This window comes from Chiloscyllium punctatum, chromosome 1 (genome assembly GCF_047496795.1).
Source record: "Chiloscyllium punctatum isolate Juve2018m chromosome 1, sChiPun1.3, whole genome shotgun sequence".
Lineage (NCBI taxonomy): Eukaryota > Metazoa > Chordata > Chondrichthyes > Orectolobiformes > Hemiscylliidae > Chiloscyllium > Chiloscyllium punctatum.
The window spans coordinates 96,046,386-96,068,184 of NC_092739.1; the positions used below are offsets into that span (position 1 = coordinate 96,046,386).

A 21,799-nucleotide genomic window follows, 5' to 3' on the forward strand; every position below is an offset into this window, starting at 1 on the left:
TCTTTACTGTTGCCTTCATACAAGGCAATTAAATTTGGTACTCTTCAAGTAAAAGAGAAATTGCTGTAAGAGCTTCATTAGGAGACATGAGCTGACTCCTCCTTGTTCAGCTTTCTCAGTCAGTTTCTTTCTAAACAAAGATCAGAATGTTTTTTTGAACAGAATTCCTTTTATGCTTAGCTTCACATTGTGATATCTTTCCAGAGTGTATGAGCCTTCACTCTGCAGGATTGAGCATAAGTGCTCCTCAAGGAGAGGTGAAATTAGAGATCCAATTGCCCTCTGCCAAATGTATGCAAAATTTGTTGATCAGCTAGTTAATGTTTGGCAAATCAGTTTGGAGCAAGTCTTCAGGTTGTACCTTTAATGAAGCCAAAAACTGAGAATTATGAACATAAAGGTGGGGGGAAAGCAAAATTGCTCTCCCTGTTGCTGCATAGTGCAGAATGGTACTCGTTCAAGAATGGCAATCCTTTAAAGCTCAAATCTCTGACTGGTTTCTCAGCAAAAATTGAGGTTGTGGTATCAAAATTGATTTTTTTTTAAAAGTTACAAGTAACTTGTAACTTGTAAAATATATGCTTGAAGTTCCTATACTATTGGAGTCAATGAATGTGCCAACACTTGATGAACAAGTATGTTTTAGCTTTACGGTTGCGTTTGCCTATGATTTTCATTTATCAGTTGTGCCACCATGAAGATGTATCAAGTTAGTGACCACATGCTGCTTTGAGTGGGGAGAAAGAAAAAAGCTCAATCAGCATGGCATCGTAGAAACCTGCAATATTGTGGTCTTCAGTGTCTTTCATTGAAATTGTAGCTGGAGTTGCTCAGTTTGAATGATATCATGTAAATAATGTTATACATATTTGAAACTAAAGGTTTTAAAACTCCTTCAGGCAATGTCTATTAATATGGAGTCTTTGCTTAGCTTCTTTCTCCACAACCACCCCATCACTGAAGCCTTTGCTTGAACTGTGATATCAATTAGCTTTTTTTATCTGTTCACTGCTGAAACTCGTATCTAAGACCATCCTTTGATTTACTCCCTAGTGGGAAAAAAATGTCTGGGTCATGAATACGTTCAGAGGCTATGAATACTCGAGTCAATGAGTCAAGAAGATATGTTGAAAAATGACTGCCCCTTGGTTTTCTTGAAAACAAGGGTATTGTAGTTTTTAGTGGTTCAACTGAGGGAAACCGTGTTATGTCATCTACCTTGCTTGCAGTTTAAAGTGACTTTTGAGTTTGTCCACCCCAGTCCAACAGTGGCACCTCCACATCTTGACAACTATCTTGTCAGACCTCTTAGAATGAGGACTGTTCAATTTAATCACTTTCCTTCCAAACTCCAGAGAATATAGGCCATTTTGTTTAATATTTCTTTATGGGACAACCTGTCGATCCAGGCATCAATATTATGAACCATCATTGCTAAAGCATTTGAATTCTTCCTCTGGTAAAGATGAAAATTTTGCACATCACTGTAACTATAACCTCATGACAGCCCTATACTTCTATTCATTAATTGCTGTAAGACTTGTTTTCCCCTTGCACTCCAGTCCCTTTTTGACAAATGCTAATGTACCACGTTCTTTCTGAATTGCTTGCTGGACTTGTATGTTATTTTCTGATTTATGTATAAAGGTACACAGATCCTCTGAATAGCAATGTTTCCTTTTCTTTCACTTTGGAAAAACAGAATTTTAAACCTTACAATTGAGTTGAGAATTCTGCACTTAATCCACATTAATGTTCATTTGTCAGTTTCTTGCCTAATTACTTAACTAGTCTATATCAATTTGCAGCCTCTTTGCAGCTTCTTCACAGCTTAACTGTTTCAGCCACCTCAATACCAACCTAGATATATCATATTCATTTCATCTCTAAATCATGGATATAGATTTTAAGCAGCTGATCCAGATATTGTAACACCAAGCCAACCTAAATAATTCCTAGTTTATAGGTTATGCTTTTCACCATTAACCAATCCAATTAATATTATTACTTACGACCTTATAAACCTGAACCTTGTTTCATAACCTCTTGCAAATGTTATCTCACCTTCCGTCCATTAAGATTATTGAATAATCTGAAATTTGCAGAACACAGCCCTGCTTTATGACTCTGTTGACTGTCAATTCATATTGTGGTTTATGTTATGGACCAGATCAGGCAGCTTAGACTCTTTTATCTTTCTTAATGGCAAGTATACAGAACTGCATTACGGATGTGATTTGCTTGGTCATACTGCCAAGCTTCAAGCAAAATACATTTTATTCTTACACCCCATTTAAAATACAAATAAAATTGATGTAACTAACCCTATCGAAATCCTGAGCAAAATAACATTTAACTACTCATCAACTGTTCGAATATAACAGCACCCCATAAACACAGACTTGGCAAAGACAAATTCGGCAAAGACAAATTCAGCAAAACCAATCTCCTCATTTGCCATCTCCTCCAATCCAGGTGAAGGAACGCCAACAATGAATAAAGCAACGCAGAGAATTTAAGCGTTTGCAGCAACAGAGACCTGTATCTAGCAGCTTCACTCAAACCCCAACTGAAAGCAAAAACTCAAGTCCTCTGTCTGCGTGAGCCTGACTGCATCCACTCATGCTTCTTTTGTCTAATTTTTTAAAAATCCAAAACTATTTACTCTGTTCTCCATGGAGCAGCAACCTATGCACCAAGTTTACAACACCCCTATTCAAGAGAAACAAGACAGAACAACTCCTGCTTAAAGGCATATATCGTCACATTTATCAAGTGCCCTGTTGCTACATTCTTAATAATGGATGCTAGAAATTTCTCTTCTAAGTTTCAAGAAATTGTCTTGTCTTGTAGGTTCTTTGTTTTTGTTCTCTTTGTCTAGCAACTGTTGATGTGTTATTCAGTTATTGTCATATCCATTGGGAATGTTTCAGAATCTGTGAGCATTTGAGAAACTTAGAACATAGAACATAGAAAAATACAGCGCAGTACAGGCCCTTCGGCACTCGATGTTGCGCCGACCGAAGCCCACCTAACCTACACTAGCCCAATAACCTCCATATGCTTGTCCAATGCCCGCTTAAATGACCATAAAGAGGGAGAGTCCACCACTGCTACTGGCAGGGCATTCCATGAACTCTCAACCCGCTGAGTAAAAAATCTACCCCTAACATCTGTCCTATACCTACCACCCCTTAATTTAAAGCCGTGTCCCCTAGTAACAGCTGACTTCATTCGCGGAAAAAGGTTCTCACTGTCAACCCTATCTAAACCCCTAATCATCTTGTACACCTCTATCAAATCTCCCCTAAACCTTCTTTTCTCCATTGAGAGAAGCCCAAGTGCCTCAGCCTTTCCTCATACGATCTTCCTACCATGCCAGGCAACATCCTGGTAAACCTCCTCTGCACTCGTTCCAATGCCTCCACATCCTTCCTATAGTATGGCGACCAAAACTGCACACAATACTCCAGATGAGGCCGCACCAGAGTCTTCTACAACTGCAACATGACCTCAGGACTCCGGAACTCAATTCCTCTACCAATAAAGCCCAGTACACCATATGCCTTCTTCACAGCACTATTTACCTGGGTGGCAACTTTCAAAGATCTGTGTACATGGACACCAAGATCCCTCTGCTCATCCACACTACCAAGTATCCGACCATTAGCCCAGTAATCCATCTTCTTGTTACTCCTACCAAAGTGAATGACTTCACACTTAGCTACATTGAACTCCATTTACCACCTTTCTGCCCAGCTCTGCAACTTATCTATATCCCGCTGTAACCTGCCACATCCTTCTTCGCTGTCGACAACTCCACCGACTTTCGTGTCATCCGCAAACTTGCTCACCCAGCCTTCAAGCCCCTCCTCCAGGTCATTTATAAAAATGACAAACAGCAATGGTCCCAAAACAGATCCTTGCGGAACACCGCTAGTAACTGCGCTCCAAGATGAACCTATACCATCAATTACTACCCTCTGTCTCCTTCCAGCCAGCCAATTCCTAATCCAAACCTCTAATGCACCCTCAATGCCATACCTCCGTAGTTTTTGCATTAGCCTGCCATGGGGTACCTTATCGAACGCCTTGCTAAAATCCATATACACCACATCTTCTGCTTTACCCTCGTCCACTTCCTTGGTCACCTTCTCAAAGAATTCAATAAGGTTTGTGAGGCACGACCTGCCCTTCACAAAACCATGCTGACTATCCTTGATCACATTATTCTTATCCAGATGTGCATAAATCCTATCTCTTACAATTCTCTCTAAGACTTTGCCCACAACAGAAGTGAGACTCACTGGCCTATAGTTACTCGGGCTATCCCTGCTCCCCTTCTTGAACAAGGGGACCACATTCGCTATCCTCCAGTCTTCTGGCACTATTCCCGTAGACAACGACGACATAAAAATCAAGGCCAATGGCTCCGCTATTTCCTCCCTAGCTTCCCAGAGGATCCTAGGGTAAATGCCATCAGGCCCAGGGGACTTATCTATTTTCATCCTTTCCAGTATTCCCCAGACCTCTTCCCTACGTACCTCAAGGCCATCCATTCTAATCACTTGTGACTCAATATTCACATCAGCAACAGTGTCCTGTTCCTGAGTGAATACTGACGAAAAGTATTGATTTAGTGTCTCACCAATCTCCTCCGCCTCCACGTACAACTTCCCACTACTATCCTTGACTGGACCGATACCTACCCTAGTCATCCTTTTATTCCTGACATACCTATAGAAAGCATTTGGGTTTTCCCTAATCCTACCAACTAAGGACTTTTCATGTCCCCTTCTCGCTGCTCTTAGCTCTCTCTTTCGATCCTTCCTGGCTACCTTATAACTCTCAATCGCCCCAACTGAACCTTCACGCCTCATCTTTACATAGGCCGCCCTCTTCCCTTTCACAAGGGATTCCAATTCCTTATTAAACCACGGCTCCCTCACAAGACCCTTTACTCCCTGCCTGACTAGTACATACTTATCAAGGACACCCATTAGCTGCTCCTTGAACAATCTCCACATATCATTTGTGTTCTTTCCTTGAAGTCTATTTTTCCAATCCATGCATCCTAAGTCATGCCTCACCGCATCATAATTTCCCTGCCCCCAGCTATAACTGTTGCCGTGCAGTGCACACTTATCCCTCTCCATCACTAGAGTAAAAGTCACCGAGTTGTGGTCACTGCCCCCGAAGTGCTCACCTACCTCCAAGTCTAACACCTTATTCAATGTATCCACTTTCTCTTGAAACCTTAAATGTAAGCTGTCTGGGTGTTTTTTTTTAATTAGTTGCATTAGCTTCTGTAGTTCCTTGTCTTTAAGTTCCAAAATGCGAGGCGTTTTGCCAATGCAAAAATCCTTTAAATTGTCAACTTGTCACTGCTTTTGGCCATATTGTTGACTAATGGTAATGCAAGAATATGATTTGACTCCCACGTAGTAAGGTGTGCCACTTTACCAGTGGAGCTTTTATTATTCAAGGGCACGTATTTGTTGAGCATTATAAATTGTCTCTTTTAATGTTTGTCTCTGCTGATATTTTCACCAAATATTCCAATATACATCAACATACAATATAAATAGTCCAATATACATCTGCCCTTCTCTAATTGACTTTTTAAACTTTAAGATCATAGTTTCAGCCTTCGCTGTGTCACTTTCAATATTATGAAATACTCTCTTGTTATGATCACTCTTCCCCAAATGATCCTTTACTGTGAGGCTACTAATTTACCTTGTCTCTTGAACAATCCAAGATCTAAAATGATCCTTCCTTTAGTTGGCTCCTTGGTATTCTTTTTTAAATACTGAATGCATTTCAAGATACTCTCCACCAATATATCCTCGTAAACTTGGTTTGCCCAGTTCACATGAAACTTAGTCCTCTATGGTAACTGCATTACTCCTGTTACATGCTATGATGACTTTTTCATTTTTGGTGGGCCAATTTCCCCCTAGCGTTTGCTCCACTTCTCCACACCCCCGTTGCCTTTTCCACTCCTTTTCCTGCTCCTGCTCCCTTCTCCCCCATCATTCCTTAGTCTTGACCTTAGACTTCCTTCGACTCTTCCTTCAGATGTTCACTATTCTGTTGCCTGATTTATTTGGTTTGCACATTTCCTTTATGTTTACGTTTTGTCTACAGTGATAACATACTAACATGCACCTTTGTCCATGAGAACTATAAAAATATAGGTTTTCTCATTCTTCCTCGATCGAGTTTCTTACTCTGGCAGTCGGATTTTGTACAGTAAGTTCTACTTAGTTGGATTGAGATTCATTGAAAGTGATTTGATTTTTATTTCTTGAATGTGAGAAATTGTTAAGTCTGTATTTATTTCTCTGACAAAGAATAAGGAATTGTAAACTGTGGCCAAATCAGAATTGTATGAGACTTTGAGAGAAACTTTTTTTAGTTAATAGAATTCACACCCTGTTGCTATTTTTGTCTTTATCAGTAATAGAGCTTGGAGGTCTGTGAGTTGCTTAAGCAAATTACATGTATATTAAATCTGTTGAAAACACCATCAGGTTAAAATTTTATGGAGTGCAACTCTTTGTGCTCAACAGGAGAGCAACATGCCACTTGATGATTTGCTGGCACTTTATGGGTGTGAACCTCCGGTGATTGAAACTGAAAATCCTGAGAGTTCGCCAAGTGAGCTCGCTGATGAGTTACCTGACATGACTCTTGATAAGGCAAGTTTAGTAACAACCATCTTTTTATATTGATGCATGAAAATTTCCTTGAAACATTTTACTCAAAGTGTGTAATATGATTGACTAGTAAATAGAATTCCTTTTTATCTGAACCGGATAGGAGGAAATAGCAAAGGACCTACTTTCAGGTGACGATGAAGAAACACAATCTTCTGCTGATGACTTGACCCCATCTGTTACTTCTCATGAAACAACAGATTTATTTCCCCGACACTTGAGATGTAAGTCTATGGATTAAAAATGAAAGCTTGATTTTAAAAAAGAAAATGCCTTGTGGCTAGAGTGGAACTTTCAGAAGTTGTGGTTTTTAAAAAAACATCTCATCAAGTACGTTTTGAGATGTGTTGCTAGGAATAGAAAAGGAGCAGCTAAATTGCAAAATGAGATTGTCACAAAGTGGGCAAGCTAAGAAACGAACTTGTACTTCCATTTTATCAAGCCTCGTATTTAATATTTACCTCTTAATTAATAGGCACAGAGGAATCTCGATTATCATAACAAGAGCTCAGGGTTTCGGTGCTTGGCTAAACGGTGTCATCCGGCATTCGATTATCCGAACAAAATTCTCCCCGTCCGTGTCGTTCGTATAATCGAGGTTCCTCTGTGTCTTTAAGATAGAGTAAGGAAATTTGGTATGAATTTTGCTTGAGTACGAAATTATGTCACTGTTAAATGCCATTGTGCAAGCAGATGCAAAAATGACTGACCAGTCGCTCAACCTATTGACTAGGCGCTGGCTTAACTTGACTAGTGGATATATTTTTGTCATTTTCCACAAGGATCAGATAATGAAACTGCTGAGGCGAAACCTTTGATTCTAGCAAAACAATTTTTGATTTTCAGGAAGCTTAGAGTAGACAATAGACAATAGACAATAGACAATAGATGCAGGAGTAGGCCATTCTGCCCTTCGAGCCTGCACCGCCATTCAATATGATCATGGCTGATCATTCCTAATTAGTATCCTGTTCCAGCCTTATCTCCGTACCCCTTGACTCCACTATCTTTAAGAGCTCTATCCAATTCTTTCTTAAAAGAATCCAGAGACTGGGCCTCCACTGCCCTCTGGGGCAGAGCATTCCACACAGCCACCACTCTCTGGGTGAAGTAGTTTCTCCTCATCTCTGTCCTAAATGGTCTACCCCGTATTTTTAAGTTGTGTCCTCTGGTTCGGCACTCCCCCATCAACGGAAATATGTTCCCTCCTGCCAGAGTGTCCAATCCTTTCATAAGCCTATACGTTTCAATCAGATCCCCTCTCAGTCTTCTAAACTCAAGGGTATACAAGCCCAGTCGCTTCAGTCTTTCCGTGTAAGGCAATCCTGCCATTCCAGGAATTGACCTCGTGAACCTACGCTGCACTCCCTCAATAGCCAGAATGTCTTTCCTCAAATTTGGAGACCAGAACTGTACACAGTACTCCAGGTGTGGTCTCACCAGGGCCCTGTACAGCTGCAGAAGCACCTCTTTGCTTCTATACTCAATCCCTCTTGTTATGAAGGCCAGCATGCTATTAGCCTTCTTCACGACCTGCTGTACCTGCATGCTTGCCTTCATTGACTGGTGGACAAGAACACCCAGATCTCTCTGAACAGCCCCTTTACCTAATTTGATACCATTGAGGTAGTAATCTGCCTTCCTGTTCTTGCCACCAAAGTGGATAACCAGACATTTATCCACATTAAACTGCATCTGCCATGCATCTGCCCACTCACCTAACTTGTCCAGGTCACCCTGTAATCCCCTAACATCCTCATCACATTTTACCCTACCACCTAGCTTTGTGTCATCAGCAAATTTGCTAATGTTATTGCTGATACCATCTTCTATATCATTTACATATATTGTAAAAAGCTGCGGTCCCAGCACGGATCCCTGCGGTACCCCACTGGTCACTGCCTGCCATTTCGAAATGGAGCCGTTAATCACTACCCTTTGTTTCCTATTAGCCAACCAATTCTCTATCCAATCTAGTACTTTGCCCCCAATCCCGTGCGCCCTAATTTTACTCACTAACCTCTTGTGTGGGACTTTATCAAAAGCTTTCTGAAAGTCCAGGTACACTACATCCACTGGATCTCCCTCGTCCATCTTCCGAGTTACATCCTCAAAAAATTCAAGAAGATTAGTCAAGCATGATTTCCCCTTCATAAATCCATGCTGACTCTGTCCTATCCTGTTACTATTATCCAGATGTGCCGTAATTTCATCCTTTATAATAGACTCCAGCATCTTTCCCACCACTGAGGTCAGACTAACTGGTCTATAATTTCCTGCTTTCTCCCGCCCACCCTTCTTAAAAAGTGGCACAACATTAGCCGCCCTCCAATCCTCAGGAATCAACCCCGATTCTATTGAACTCTGGAAAATAATCACCAGCGCATCCACGATTTCCCGAGCCACCTCCTTCAGTACCCTGGGATGCAGGCCATCAGGTCCCGGAGACTTATCAACCTTCAGACCTAACAGTCTCTCCAACACCAAATCCTGGCAAATAGAAATTCCCTTAAGTTCACACACCTGTCCAATGCTTGCAAGTGTACCTATGTTTTCACATCAGATTCGTATACATTTTTGGATACATGATTTTGAATTGTGTAGGTAACCAACTCTACATGTTATGTGCTGTTTCCAAAGGAACTTGGTTGGAAGTTGAGGATTTGTCTTTTGTGACTGTAAAAGAATTTTGAGTTCTTTGATTCAAATGTTTCTGATCTTGACATTATTACCAGTACATTTTTCAGTTATTTTGTCCATTTTCCACAAATGGCAGTTGTTCGTTTTAAATCTTATATAGTTAAACTTTTGTTAAGTGAAAATATTAAGGGTTATGGGCCAAAGCCAAATACATGGAATTGGATCACGCTTCAGCCACGATCTCATTGAATAGCAGAACAGACTTGAGGGCTGAATAACCAACTCTGGTTCCTGTGTTCCAGAGAGAGACAGATTCTATGATGGAATAGATTATTTGTTATTCTGTCCAACATGATACTTCATGAAACTGCTATCCTGACAGTATTTCAAAACATCGAATTTGTTGCCAGTTAGTAAATGAATAAGTGCCTTTGCGTTGTGCAGTTGCATCATCAAAGACATGTAGGACATGATTTCAGTGCAACCATTGTATCTGTTGCTGGGGAATCTAATATCGAAATGGAATTAGAGGCAAGGTCTTGTTGGTTTGTTGCAACCTAGAAGTTGTCAGTTCGTGGCCTAGTATTGTAAACCAAACCAGTTTTGGTTTGTAAAAATTACAGCATTGATTGAAAGGTGGGAGCTTCCAATATATTTTGGATGCAGGCATAAATACCAAGAACAGTGTGTATGGTCCCTTGACATCATGGGCTTTGACTGAGTTACTTGTTTCTCTGTGATGAAATATTTGGCAGACTTACTTTGAAATTACTCAGTTTCTGCAAATGCAATTCAGAAAAATTTCTGTTGGATCAAAAACTGAAGTACTTTTTTGCCGGTCTTCACGAACTGGCAAACAACTTCCAAGACCATAATACATCATTGTAATTGGGGATCTAAACTTTTCTGGATTGATTTGAGTATTTGACTACATTTTGATTACTCAGTGTTAAATTTGTCAGTGATAACTTGTGGGGCAAAGAAATCAAGCACAGACTTGAGATAAATGAGAATTTTATCTTCAATAACTGCCAAAGCTCATATTACATAATCATTTGATAATTTTGAGAAAAGGCACATTTTGTGTTGTACCGAAGAGGACATTTTGCAAGAATACAAGTTCAAGGCAAAAGTCAACATTTAGGCTGCATGAGATGGGAGTGCTAATTGTGCCATAGTCAGAGAGTTATACAGCAAAGGGAAACAGACCCCTTTGGTCCAAGTTGTCCGCGTTGACCAGATACTCTAAACTGAGCAATGGACCCAGCACTGAACCTTGCGACATACCACTGGTTACTGGTCTCCAGTCTGAACAACAACCCACTATTAGTCCTCTCTGTCTCCACCTTTAAGCCAATTTGTCTCCAAATGGCTAGCTTTCTCTGGATTCTTTGTGATCTAACCTTGCTAACCAGTCTACCATATGGAATCTTGTTGAATGTCTCACAGAAGTCCACGTGAGCAAAACCTACCACACTTCTTCATCAATCTTCTTAGTCACCTCTTCAAAAACTCTCATTCAAGTTATTTAGAAATGATCTCCCATGCACAAAGCCATGTTGACTATGCCTAATCAATGCTTGCCTTTCCAAATGTATATAAATCCTGTTCCTCAGAATCCCCTCACCTTATTCATCACTGACATCAGGTTCACTTATCTATAGTCCCCAGCCTTTTCTTAAGTAATGACACCATATTAGCCATTCTCCAATCTTCTGGTACCTCATCTGTGGCTGTCGGTGGAAAAGAAAGTATCAGGAGTCTCCTCCCTAGCATCCCACAAAGTTCTGGGATACACTGATTCGGTTTTGGAAATTTTGTGATTTGGTTCATTGCTATTACATACACTGAAGTAGAGTGACAAGTGTTGTCTTGCTGCTTTACAGGCAGATCGTACAATAGAAGTCCATTAGGGTAACCAAACAGAGTGCAGGATACAATGTTATAGCTGAGAAGAAGGTGCAGAGAGAGATTAACATTAAAGAGGTCCATTCAAAAGTCTAATAACAGTAGAGAAGAAGCTGTTCTTCAATTTGTTTGTAATATGCATTTTATGCTTTTAAGACCTCCAGCATCACCCCTCTATAATATGGGCACTTTTCAAGACGATTTGGCATATAAATTTTAACTGGTAAGTGTTGTTGCCATGGATAATTAAAACCAGTCAGCATATTGCCCTGAGAAATTAGTCAAAAATTGATTTGAAATAGGCACAGTTTGAGCATGGGCTGGTTGGATCCATCAGCATTTTGATGTGATTCAGCAATTGGACAAAATTTGCCAGATAATCCTGAATAGTGTCGCCATAATTCCTTGCACAATGTCCGATTGTCATTTGGGCTTGCAGTGTCGCGCACTTATGTGTAATGAAAGCTGCATGTATTAATACATGTTGCAGACATAAGAACTTGTTAATGTTGGTTTGCCTGTTTCAACTCCGCAAACTAGAAGACAAATATTCACTGGTTACTTTTCTAGGCAATGCCCTGACCACTCAGTCACCCTGCCTGGTTTAAATTAACGAAGTCTGGGTATATGTAAAATATTTATTCCCATTTATGGGTGCAATTTTCATGGCAACACCTCTTCCAGTCGATGCATTTGCTATCTCATCAGCACTCTCCTCTCATGTGCTATAAATGGTGCTATAAATGATGGTTTGCTCCTTGAATTTGAATTCTTGCAGAATGTCTTCAGTGCAAGACACACCGTTCAGACAAAATGTCTATTTTTCAGCACTTTATTATTTTTAGGATGCATTTTTTAAACTCAAATCTGATAACCCAGATGGTAGTTTATTTGATCAAACACTTTTTATAAATAGGCCAAAGAAGTAATTTATTTCCAGTAATCTCCCTTTTCCAGCAATGAGCATAGCTGATGAAATGCCTTTTTTAGTTGGGCTACAATTCCACTTTATTTCCTCAGTCATTGAAAGACTCTGCCCTTCGTCTGATGTATCGTAACATTTCCCCCAGCGGCATAAATCTAGCCGCTACTTTCTCACATGGTTGAGCTCTGTGTTCTCTTGTTTTCCAGCTTTGAAAGATCATTGATCTTCAAGCAAGTTGTCTGCTGGTTTAAAACATTGCACAAAATGTAATGGCATCTTCGTGGTGGCAGCTGGCCACTTCAGGTTCTTGCAGTTATAGTTGAAGCACAACCTGGCATTGTGCAATTTATGATTGGACGTCTCCTCCCGCACCAGACGGGAGAGTCTTCATCAATCCTCCAAGAAAAGAGTCACTGCAGGAGTGAGGTCTGGGCGCCAGGTAAGTTGGCCCCCACCAGAAACCTGCTCCACAGGTCCCAAAAAGAATGGTCCTTCTCAGGTCACCCCTCCTGCTGTGGCTCAGCTTACTTTGGTGATGGCTTGTCTGAGGAGTCGGTCAGTCTGGTGTCAAGTAAGCTTGGTGCCAGGATGTCACCTTTTACTGTTAAACCCACCCCATCCAACCGTTTTTGTTGAGAGGAGGTCTCAGTCAACAAGATAGTCTGGGATTTGCAAGCACTTGGTCAGCCATCAGTCCATAACTGCATCATTTCTGCTTTTATATAGACTTCTATATAGTGAGAAGTTGATATTGACAAATGCTCCATTACTGGCAGGCATTTTTTCTTGATAAATTACTTGGCTGAGTGATTAAATTATGTGGTTCCTCAAAAATAACCTTAACAGGTGGAACTTTATCTCACAGTGCCAAAGACTGAGCTAGCTCATGCCGACTTTTAATCAAATGCTCCTTTATTTGAGGATCAACCAGACAGTACTTGGAAGTGAGACTTCATCCATGATGGGTGCTATTTCTTTCTAGTCTTTCGCCATCACCTTAACCAGTTTACCCCACTTGGGATCAAAGGAGACAAAAAATCCTCACGTGGTGTCTTCAGTTTGTTCTTCTCCCCACACTCCAGAATCTCTGTCTTCCAGAGTGGGTGAGAATATTGCCATTTTTATGCTGTTGTCCTTGTTAAAACCTCTGATGCGAACGAAACCTGGTTTGCTTATAAGAGTTTTGAATCCATCCTGGCAAATTAAACTTTGGACATTAGTCCAATTCTTCAAGGGTTGTTTTGATTGGCTGATGTTTTGCTCGTGTATGCCAGTTTATATGGCGGAAGCTTCTGAGTTTTCACATAAGGAAAAAAATGCTTCTGAACTAAATACTTTCTCTCCGCATCAGTTCTGACCTGAAAATATACTTTTTATTTTGTGTTGCAGCACTTCCATTTTTGATGATTAACTAAGCAGGGTTGCCCCTCAAGTTGCAGCAGGACCCCCAATAAAACACAATTTCTTTTGAAATTTGGGGTTTCTAACAGGCTATAGAGACATCTGAATTAATTTTTTATTTTATATCATGTCATATCTGATGTTTCTGTGTGCTGCTATAAAGCAGTCATTAATTGGTCTAAAATAACTTGTAATGATTGCCTTAAAGCAAAGACCAAAGACACATGCATTTTGATCACTGGGTTATAAAGGAGATTTCATCCCTTAGATTCATATGTTTGTGCATGTGTGTTTTTGGGTGAAGAGCCATAAATTTTCTTTTGCTCTTCAAAGAGGATTGCAACAGCTTTCTGGAAACTAATGTATTTGAGGACTATCAGGTGGTATAGGTGACATGTTATGCAGAGCAGGAAGCTCAGCTCCAATTGACAAACACTTCTCACCACAAACTTAGTAGAACCCCCTCTGTCAGTATTACAACTTTTGTTTTGCTTGTTTGCCAAATAATTCTTATGAATTATAGTTTTATAAGTGGCTGGGATATCAGCAAAGCTTTATGTATTCTTGGTATGACGGGCTTACTTTTGAATTAGCTGGATGCAAAGTTCTTTCAGTTCTCCATTTAAGATCTTCTCTGGTCATCTGGAGACCAACTACTTGTGTTCTGGAGGTATAGCCAGGTGTCTCCTTGAGTCTTGAGGTGAAGATTTAAAAACTGCGTACACTTCTGATTCATGTTTCACCCTTCTTCCCACCCCCTCTCCCCCCGACCCCGGCATCGAAAACATCAACCTAATAATGATTGCATTCGTGTCAGGTTAGGGCACTTAAATATAACAAGGTGCAAGAGCCAAGATCTGGTAAAATTTGCATTTTCTTGCAGCTTTAAGCAGGAATCTTCTTCCAAAACACTGTTCAAGGGAAAAAAAATAGCTTGGACATTAAGCAATTGCTGTACTTAATAATTTGATCTTATAATCTATGATGAATTTACTTGTTCACTGCAAGGTTATCACCTTCAGAATCACATCTGGACCAACTAGATTTTCTTTAATAGTTTATATAATGGAATACATTGTTTATTAGCCACCCTCCAGTGGAAACTGGTCATCTGATTTACAGTGATTTGTGGTCATGAGGTATTTCTGTTCTGAAATATCTTAAACACTGGGTCAACTTGATCTATTACAGATTTTACAAACCAATCTTTTATAGAATTTAATTGGGATCCATTTTCCTGTGTCTTCTGAAGCCTATTTGCTTTAATTTCTCCTTTGTAAATGAATGTTACTGAGTCCAGAGATGTTAAATTTGTTTAATTAAGTGTTCCTGGAGATGACAATTTCTGAATGGAAAATTGTCCTTCTGATGGCCTTAATTTTGACAGACACTCTCAGCAGTTCAACAGTGTGCCTCATCACCACCACCTCGGGCTGTTCAGTGGTAGACAGCTATACAATAAACTGTATAGGTGGCCTAGCTAGTGATGCCAATATCCTGTGAAAAAATAAGTTTTAACAAGCTAATGAACCCTAAATAATTTAGTATGCAGACTTAATCTTGATAAACTACATGCTTTCTTTTAAGTTAAGTGGATTTGTAAATATCAACAGTAGTAGTCACTCCTTATGCTATTAAATCTACAATCGTGTGAAGTGGAAAAACAGCTCAGGTTTCATTGCAGGGATGGCAGAAGAATTTTGTTTCTTCAATGAAGGTAGTTCATGAAACTGGACAGTTTATATCACGTGGAAGTATCTCGTATTGTCTGTTACATAACACTGGCAGAGGTCAGCTATCTTGCATGCATAGCTGTTGAAGGGCTACTTGAAAGTGTCTTCATAATTGTTGACATGTCGTGTTCTCACTTCAGGCTTTTGTTCAGGCAAGCATGTCATCTTGTTTGTAAGTCTTAGCATATACCAGTGATACAAGATGGATGCTAAAAAGCAAGAAAGCTAAGCAGTTTGCTCCCTGTTGTAGTGAAAGCGATGTTTAGCATTGAAATATTGCTGTTTTTGTAATTGGTTGCGTTCAGATGTATGCAGGAACAAAAATAATGGGTCCTGCCTTTGTAACTTAGCAAGTTTGATACTATTTCTGTATTTGTTAGCTCCTGTTGAACCTGGAAACTAATTAATTGTTCAACAGTTGGTGAGATCTATCCCAAGTGTTACAATTATTAATTATGATATTGCTGTATTTAGATTTTTGTTTTGTATGAGCATACTTGTTAGCTGCGAGGAAATGTTGATTTACCAAAGATCAATTAGTGAAATTATCTGATTGTGTCACTGATGCTAGGAAGGGAGGCTTTTATTTGGTTTAAAAAAGTAATGTTGGTAATTTAGACATCATAATAAAGTAGAGCTCAAATTAATCTGAAACTGGCCTTGTTCACAGCGGAAAAAATAACTTAGACTGTGAAGACAAAGCAGGCCTGCTGAGTTTTCTGACTTCTCTTCATAGTCATTGTCATCGAGCACGACTGCTCCTTTTGTCACTTTTGTAGCAAATTGTGCTTTACTTGGTGTAGAGAGATATTGGTACTGTACAAATGGTTGGACAACACTATTCCCTAATTACACATTAATTTTAACTGTGTTTGAATAGGTAGCTTGCAGCATTTAGATGCTTTTGCGAGGGACACTTGTTGCTTCAGATTATGGTTATAGCCCTACTCTGCTCAAAAGCAGGAATGACTGAAAACTGCACATTCTTCCTTTCTGCAATGATGTATTTTTCAGTGACACAAATCGGTATCCAAAAGTATGGTTCTGTGATAATGATTCAAAATGGGTTACTGTAAAATATTACACTATACAATTGAAGCACAATGTTTGAACCACTCTAATAGCCTGACAAAATAAAATAGGATAATTTATAGTATTTTGAGAATGAGAGTGATGTCACTGAAGGGCTTCCAAGACATTTTGACATCTAATCCATTTACCGTGAGGGCGAATTGCACATAGTTTACATGTAATTCCTACAGGTAAGATCGGTCATTAAGAAGAGCTTTGAGCCTGTATTTTTAATGATTTTTTTTTAAGGCTTTTTAAGATCTTTTTGACTAAGGCATGGTCATGTGTTACTTAAAGTTACTCATATTGGATTCCTTTGAGTTAAAAATGTAAAGCCTACAAAGGTGCCCATTCTTCCAGATTTCAAAATTATGCAGGACACATCTTCATTGACATATCTTACTTAAGATCTCATAATTGAACATTTTGAATATTTCTCAAACAGTTCCTGTTAGCTTCAACCTTTTTTATTCAGGCATTGCTGGTGAGGACAGCATTTACTGCCCATCCTTAATAGGCCAGACTAAGTAAGGACAGCCGTTTTCTTTCCCTAAAAGGTGTTAGTTTTTTTCAACGATCGACAATGGATTCATGGTCATCCTGACTCTTATTTCCAGTTCTTGATTGAATTCAAATTCCATCTGCTGAAGTAGGATCGGAATCCAGGTCCCGAGAACATTACCTCAGTCTTTGAATTAATGGTTCAACAATTAATACCCCTCGGCCATTGAACCAATAACATTATAACCATCAACATAAACAACATTTTATAATTATCCAGAATGGTCAAGCTGTAATTGCATCCTATGAACAGTTGTGCTGCTGCTACTGTTGCAAACGTATAATTGAAATGTTAATTATACAGAATTTCTATTATAAATGTTCTTGGAAGTTAAAATGGAAATATAAAAGTGATAGTTAAAAACTGAATTGCTTTGGGTTTGGTGGATCACCTAATCTCTCCTTTACCTGAGACAGTACCTGATGTTAACTGTTTTGTGTAGTACTGTTTTAGGTTGACAAGGGAAGAAATAAAGTGGACAAAAGCTGCTAGCTTTGGTGAATAGTTAAGGATTTGAGGAAATGGAAGTATGAGCAATGAAGGAGGTTTCTAGCCACAGGTGTCAAGTTGATGCTCCATCTTGGTTTCTTCATAATGTCCCATCCTCACAGATACTAATCTGTGGCTAATTTGATTTGATCAGAGATGATAAGAGATAGCTGAAGGTCCTGGATACAGTATAGTCTGTGGCTCCTGATCATGTCACTGTGTGGTGAAGACTTGTTTTTCCAAACAAGCCAGAGTCCAAGCCAAGCTGTTCCAAGAATCATGTATTATTGCAATCTATCTAATAATATAGCAAGTTGCCCATGTATGTCATGTCCATAGAAAACAGATAAATCCAATCCAACCAGTTACATTTTATCAGTCTGCTTTCAATCATCAGCCAAGTAAGGAAGATGACATTGAAGGTGCTATCAAATGGCACTTATTCAACAATAACCTGCTCATCAAAGTATGGTTTAAGTTCAGTTAGGCTCACTTAGCTCCTGGGCTCATTGCAGTCTTGATGCAAATATAGCAAAATAACCTTCAGAGATTAGGTTAAAGTGACTGTCTTTGGAATCAAGGCAGCACTTAACCGAGTGTAATCTCAAGAAGCTTTAGTGGAACTTAAGTTAATTTGGAATTAGGAAAAACTCTCCACTTAGTTGGGGACGGGAGCTCGTGAGCGGGCATGGAGGTGTTCCCTGGTGACTGCAGGTTGTCTGGTAGCACTACAACTTGTCAGATACTGAACTAGTTAGTGCCCATATGCAGCAAAATCTAAACAATATTTGGGCTTGGGCTAGTAAATTTAACTAAAATTCACACCCCCACTTAAGTGCCAGGCAATGTCCATTTCCAGCAAAAGAAATCGTAACCATTTCTTATTGACGTTCAATGGCCTTATCCACACTGAAACTCCCACTCTCAAAATTCTGGGGATTCCCATTGATCAGAAACTGAACTGGTCTAACTGTTATTATAGCAGCTACACGAGCAGGTCAGAGGCTGAGAATACTGTGATGATTGGGGAGTGAGTGATCAGGTGAGTCCAGGAATTTGACCCAGCATCATTGAAAGAATAGCAATATAATTCAAAGCCAGGCTGGTCAGTGGCTTAGAGGAAAGCTTGCAGGTGGTGGCCACCTTCTAGATGATATTGTTGCCAAATTTGGAGGATGCAATCAGAGGAGCCTTCATGAATTTCTGTAGTTAATTTTGTAGATGGTCAACACTGCTGCCACTGTGTTTTCATAATGAAGGGAGCAAATGTTCATGAAAATGCTGCCAGTTAAGTGGATTTTGTACCAGGTCATGTCCAGCTTGAATATTGTTAAACCTGCACTCATCCAGGCAAGAGGGGTGCATCACATCACCCTGCTGAATTGTGCTTTATAGATGGTGAACAGACTTATGGGCAGTCATTCTAAACTAATCTCTGAAGGTTCTTTTGCTATATTTGCATCAAGACTGCAACAGAAGATGAACTACAGCAGGATTCATAGCCCCTGACCTGCGCCTATAGCCACATTATTTAATTATATAACTAGTCAAGTTAATTTACTGTTCAGTGGTAATCCCAGGATATTGATAATGGGGGATTCAGCAATGGTAATGCCTTTGAATGTCAAAAGTGAGATTGTTAAATTCTCCCTTGTTGGGTGTTGTTCTTTCCTTGGCATTTGTGTGATGTGAATGTTATTTGTCCCTGATGCCTAAAGAACTAGATATTGGTATTGATTTACTGTGCCTTCACTGTCACAAGCTCAGACACCTGAAACGTCAGTGTGTTTGTACCTAAGTCTGTCACACTATTAACAATTCAAGAAGGCAACTCGCCACTTAGGCAGTTAGTTGTGGGCAATATCTGCTGGCCTTTTCAGCAATGATCTCACCATGGATCAACAAAAAAAATCCATGATTCATATGCATTCTGGGTATTGTATTTAGCACTTGTGGTTGATTTGAATCTTGGTCAAGAAAAACATTTCCTTCCATCTTGAGCATAATGAAAATATATGTTTTCGTTGGCTGTTTTCTGACAACTATCTTTAAATTTCTCACATCAAGCAAGCACCACGTTTGATGGTGATAAAGAATCTGAAGATGAAGAAGGACAAGATGATTGTGTACCACCTGAAGACTTAAAAAAGGTACTGTAAACTCAACATTATTCAATCTGACCTCTAACAGTGTACTATCAGTTAAAATAAGCAAGACCTCTTTCAGCAGTTGTACAGCAGAATGAGTAATAACTTTGTCAGATATAGTATAATAAAGTTTATTACGCTTGTGTTTCATTCTTTAGCTATTAGAATTGAAATAAATTTGTGTTATTTACATGAATGCATTGGATGAATTAATCTAAATTGAACTCCTTGTGTAAATATTCCTGAAGGTTAGTTCTTAACTCATTTGTAAGGACGATGCAATGGATTTTATTTCAGTTTAAAAGAATTCGGGGTCACTGTACACATGATGAGTACAAGATTGTTATTTATCCTTAGTCGTCTTAATATTTTTTTAATAAAGTAAGCAGCAAGTGAAAAATAGTTTGTTCTGTTGGTGCACAACACAAAGTTTTTCTGATGATCTGCTATAAAAGAAAGTTCGAAGCTTTGGAGTCCAAAAAGTAATTTAACATTATTTTAGGCAAAACAATTCGGTGTAAGTTAATGGCATATGAATAATTCTATATATACTCCCAAAGATTGCTTAAGTCTTGAATCTTACAAATTTTGTGTTTACAAAAATGCCATTTATGAATGCCAAGAGCAGTCATATGTGTCCTGATTGCTCAGAGATAGGGACCCACATTTCTATTTTGCAACTCCCTGCTTCCTTCCTAAATATGCTAACTTGTATTCGGATAGGATTCACAGCAGCTGATGGGCCTTTGCTATTGATTTGTAATAAAATTCATTCATGCATTTCTTGATGCATGTCTTTCTGATTCTTCCTCAGTCAAAGTACCTAACTGATATGGCTTCACCTGGCATCTGTGCATCCAACAGGAGTCACTAGATTGTAATATAGAGTGAAATGATGGTTGTGTTGCTTTCCTCATTAGTCTGGTTGATGGCATTCCATTGTCGAATACCACTTCTATTCTGTTTTAGTTGAGATCTGACTCTGACCGGTGATCATCATCTAAAATCAGATTCCAGAAAAGTTTAACTTACTAGCATTGGAAGCAACTTGAATGGTATAGCACCTTTTTGATCTGCAGGTGCTTTGAAGTACTTGACTTCCAGCGAAATTAGTTGTCTTAGTTTGAACTTGGTGTAGAGTAAAAGTATTTGCTTTGAGACAACCAAGTACATTCCTTGTGGGATAAAACAAAAGAAGATTATGTATTGTTACTGAGCTTCCCATAATTGTGAGAATTTTTGTTTGCGATCCATAGCTTAGATAAATGATGAAACTATTATTTGAGTGCAATAGATGTTCATTTTAATAATGAATTCTGTATCTTTGTTAATAAAGACAGCTATTTATGCTGTTTATTTTAATATCTTGACTTTGAACTTCACCTGTGATTCTTTTCGATGTCAATTTCCGCATGTCATATAGATTTGCTTCCTGATTTCAACTCTTGTGTCAATATAAAGTGATTTTATTTCCTGTGGATGGCATTGAAAATGAGTTTCAGTAGAATGCAATTCTGAAGTCATGTGTGATTTTTATGATGTGGGGGTGCCGGTTTTGGACTGGGGTGTACAAAGTTAAAAATCTCTCAAAACCAGGTTATAGTCAGTCAGGTTTAATTGGAAGCACTAGCTTTCGGAGTGCTGCTCCTTCATCAGGTGGCTGTGGATATAAGATCACAAGATACAATTTATAGCGAAAGATTATCCTGTCATACAGTGGTATATTGAACAAACCTAGAGTGTTAAATCTTTTACCTTTTAGAATGCAGGTTTCGGTTCATTAGTCCAAGACCTTGTTTTAAGTCACCTTCTTGAGATAACTTAAAGTTTTATAACAAAAGGGACATCTCCGCTCAGTCACTGCATTAAAGGTGTGAGGTCAGAGTCTGTCTGTATCCCAATTTTGAGTCAGACTGGTTCTGTTTTCAAAGTGGAATATACAAAATATTACATGAATTGACTGCCTGCAGATTGTGTGCTTTTTGAGCAAAATAGAAGTATTTGCAAATATAATTCTGCAAATACAAATTCAGCCCATAGACTTGTATATGTGTGTGCATCCATGAGACAGAGAGTGAGTGACTTCTAATTCTGATTTTTATGTTTGGACTGCAGTGTTGGCTTTTACCATTTATGTCTAAACCACTGCAAATCCAAAATCTGTTGCAGTGTAACTTGACGGGAGCGATAAATTGAAAGAG

The 21,799-nt window shown here is 39.1% G+C and overlaps 1 protein-coding gene across 3 annotated transcripts in view; it reads left to right on the plus strand.

Moving 5' to 3' along the window:
* The window catches only part of LOC140477410 (mesoderm induction early response protein 3-like), an 83,777-nt gene that overhangs the window by 26,711 nt on the left and 35,267 nt on the right, over positions 1–21,799 (plus strand). For all 3 annotated transcript variants that reach the window (XM_072571272.1, XM_072571261.1, XM_072571251.1), the window contains 3 exons: positions 6,576–6,704; positions 6,826–6,946; positions 19,519–19,601. In XM_072571272.1, the coding sequence (XP_072427373.1) occupies positions 6,576–6,704; positions 6,826–6,946; positions 19,519–19,601 (333 nt within the window). The remainder of the gene's footprint in view (positions 1–6,575; positions 6,705–6,825; positions 6,947–19,518; positions 19,602–21,799) is intronic.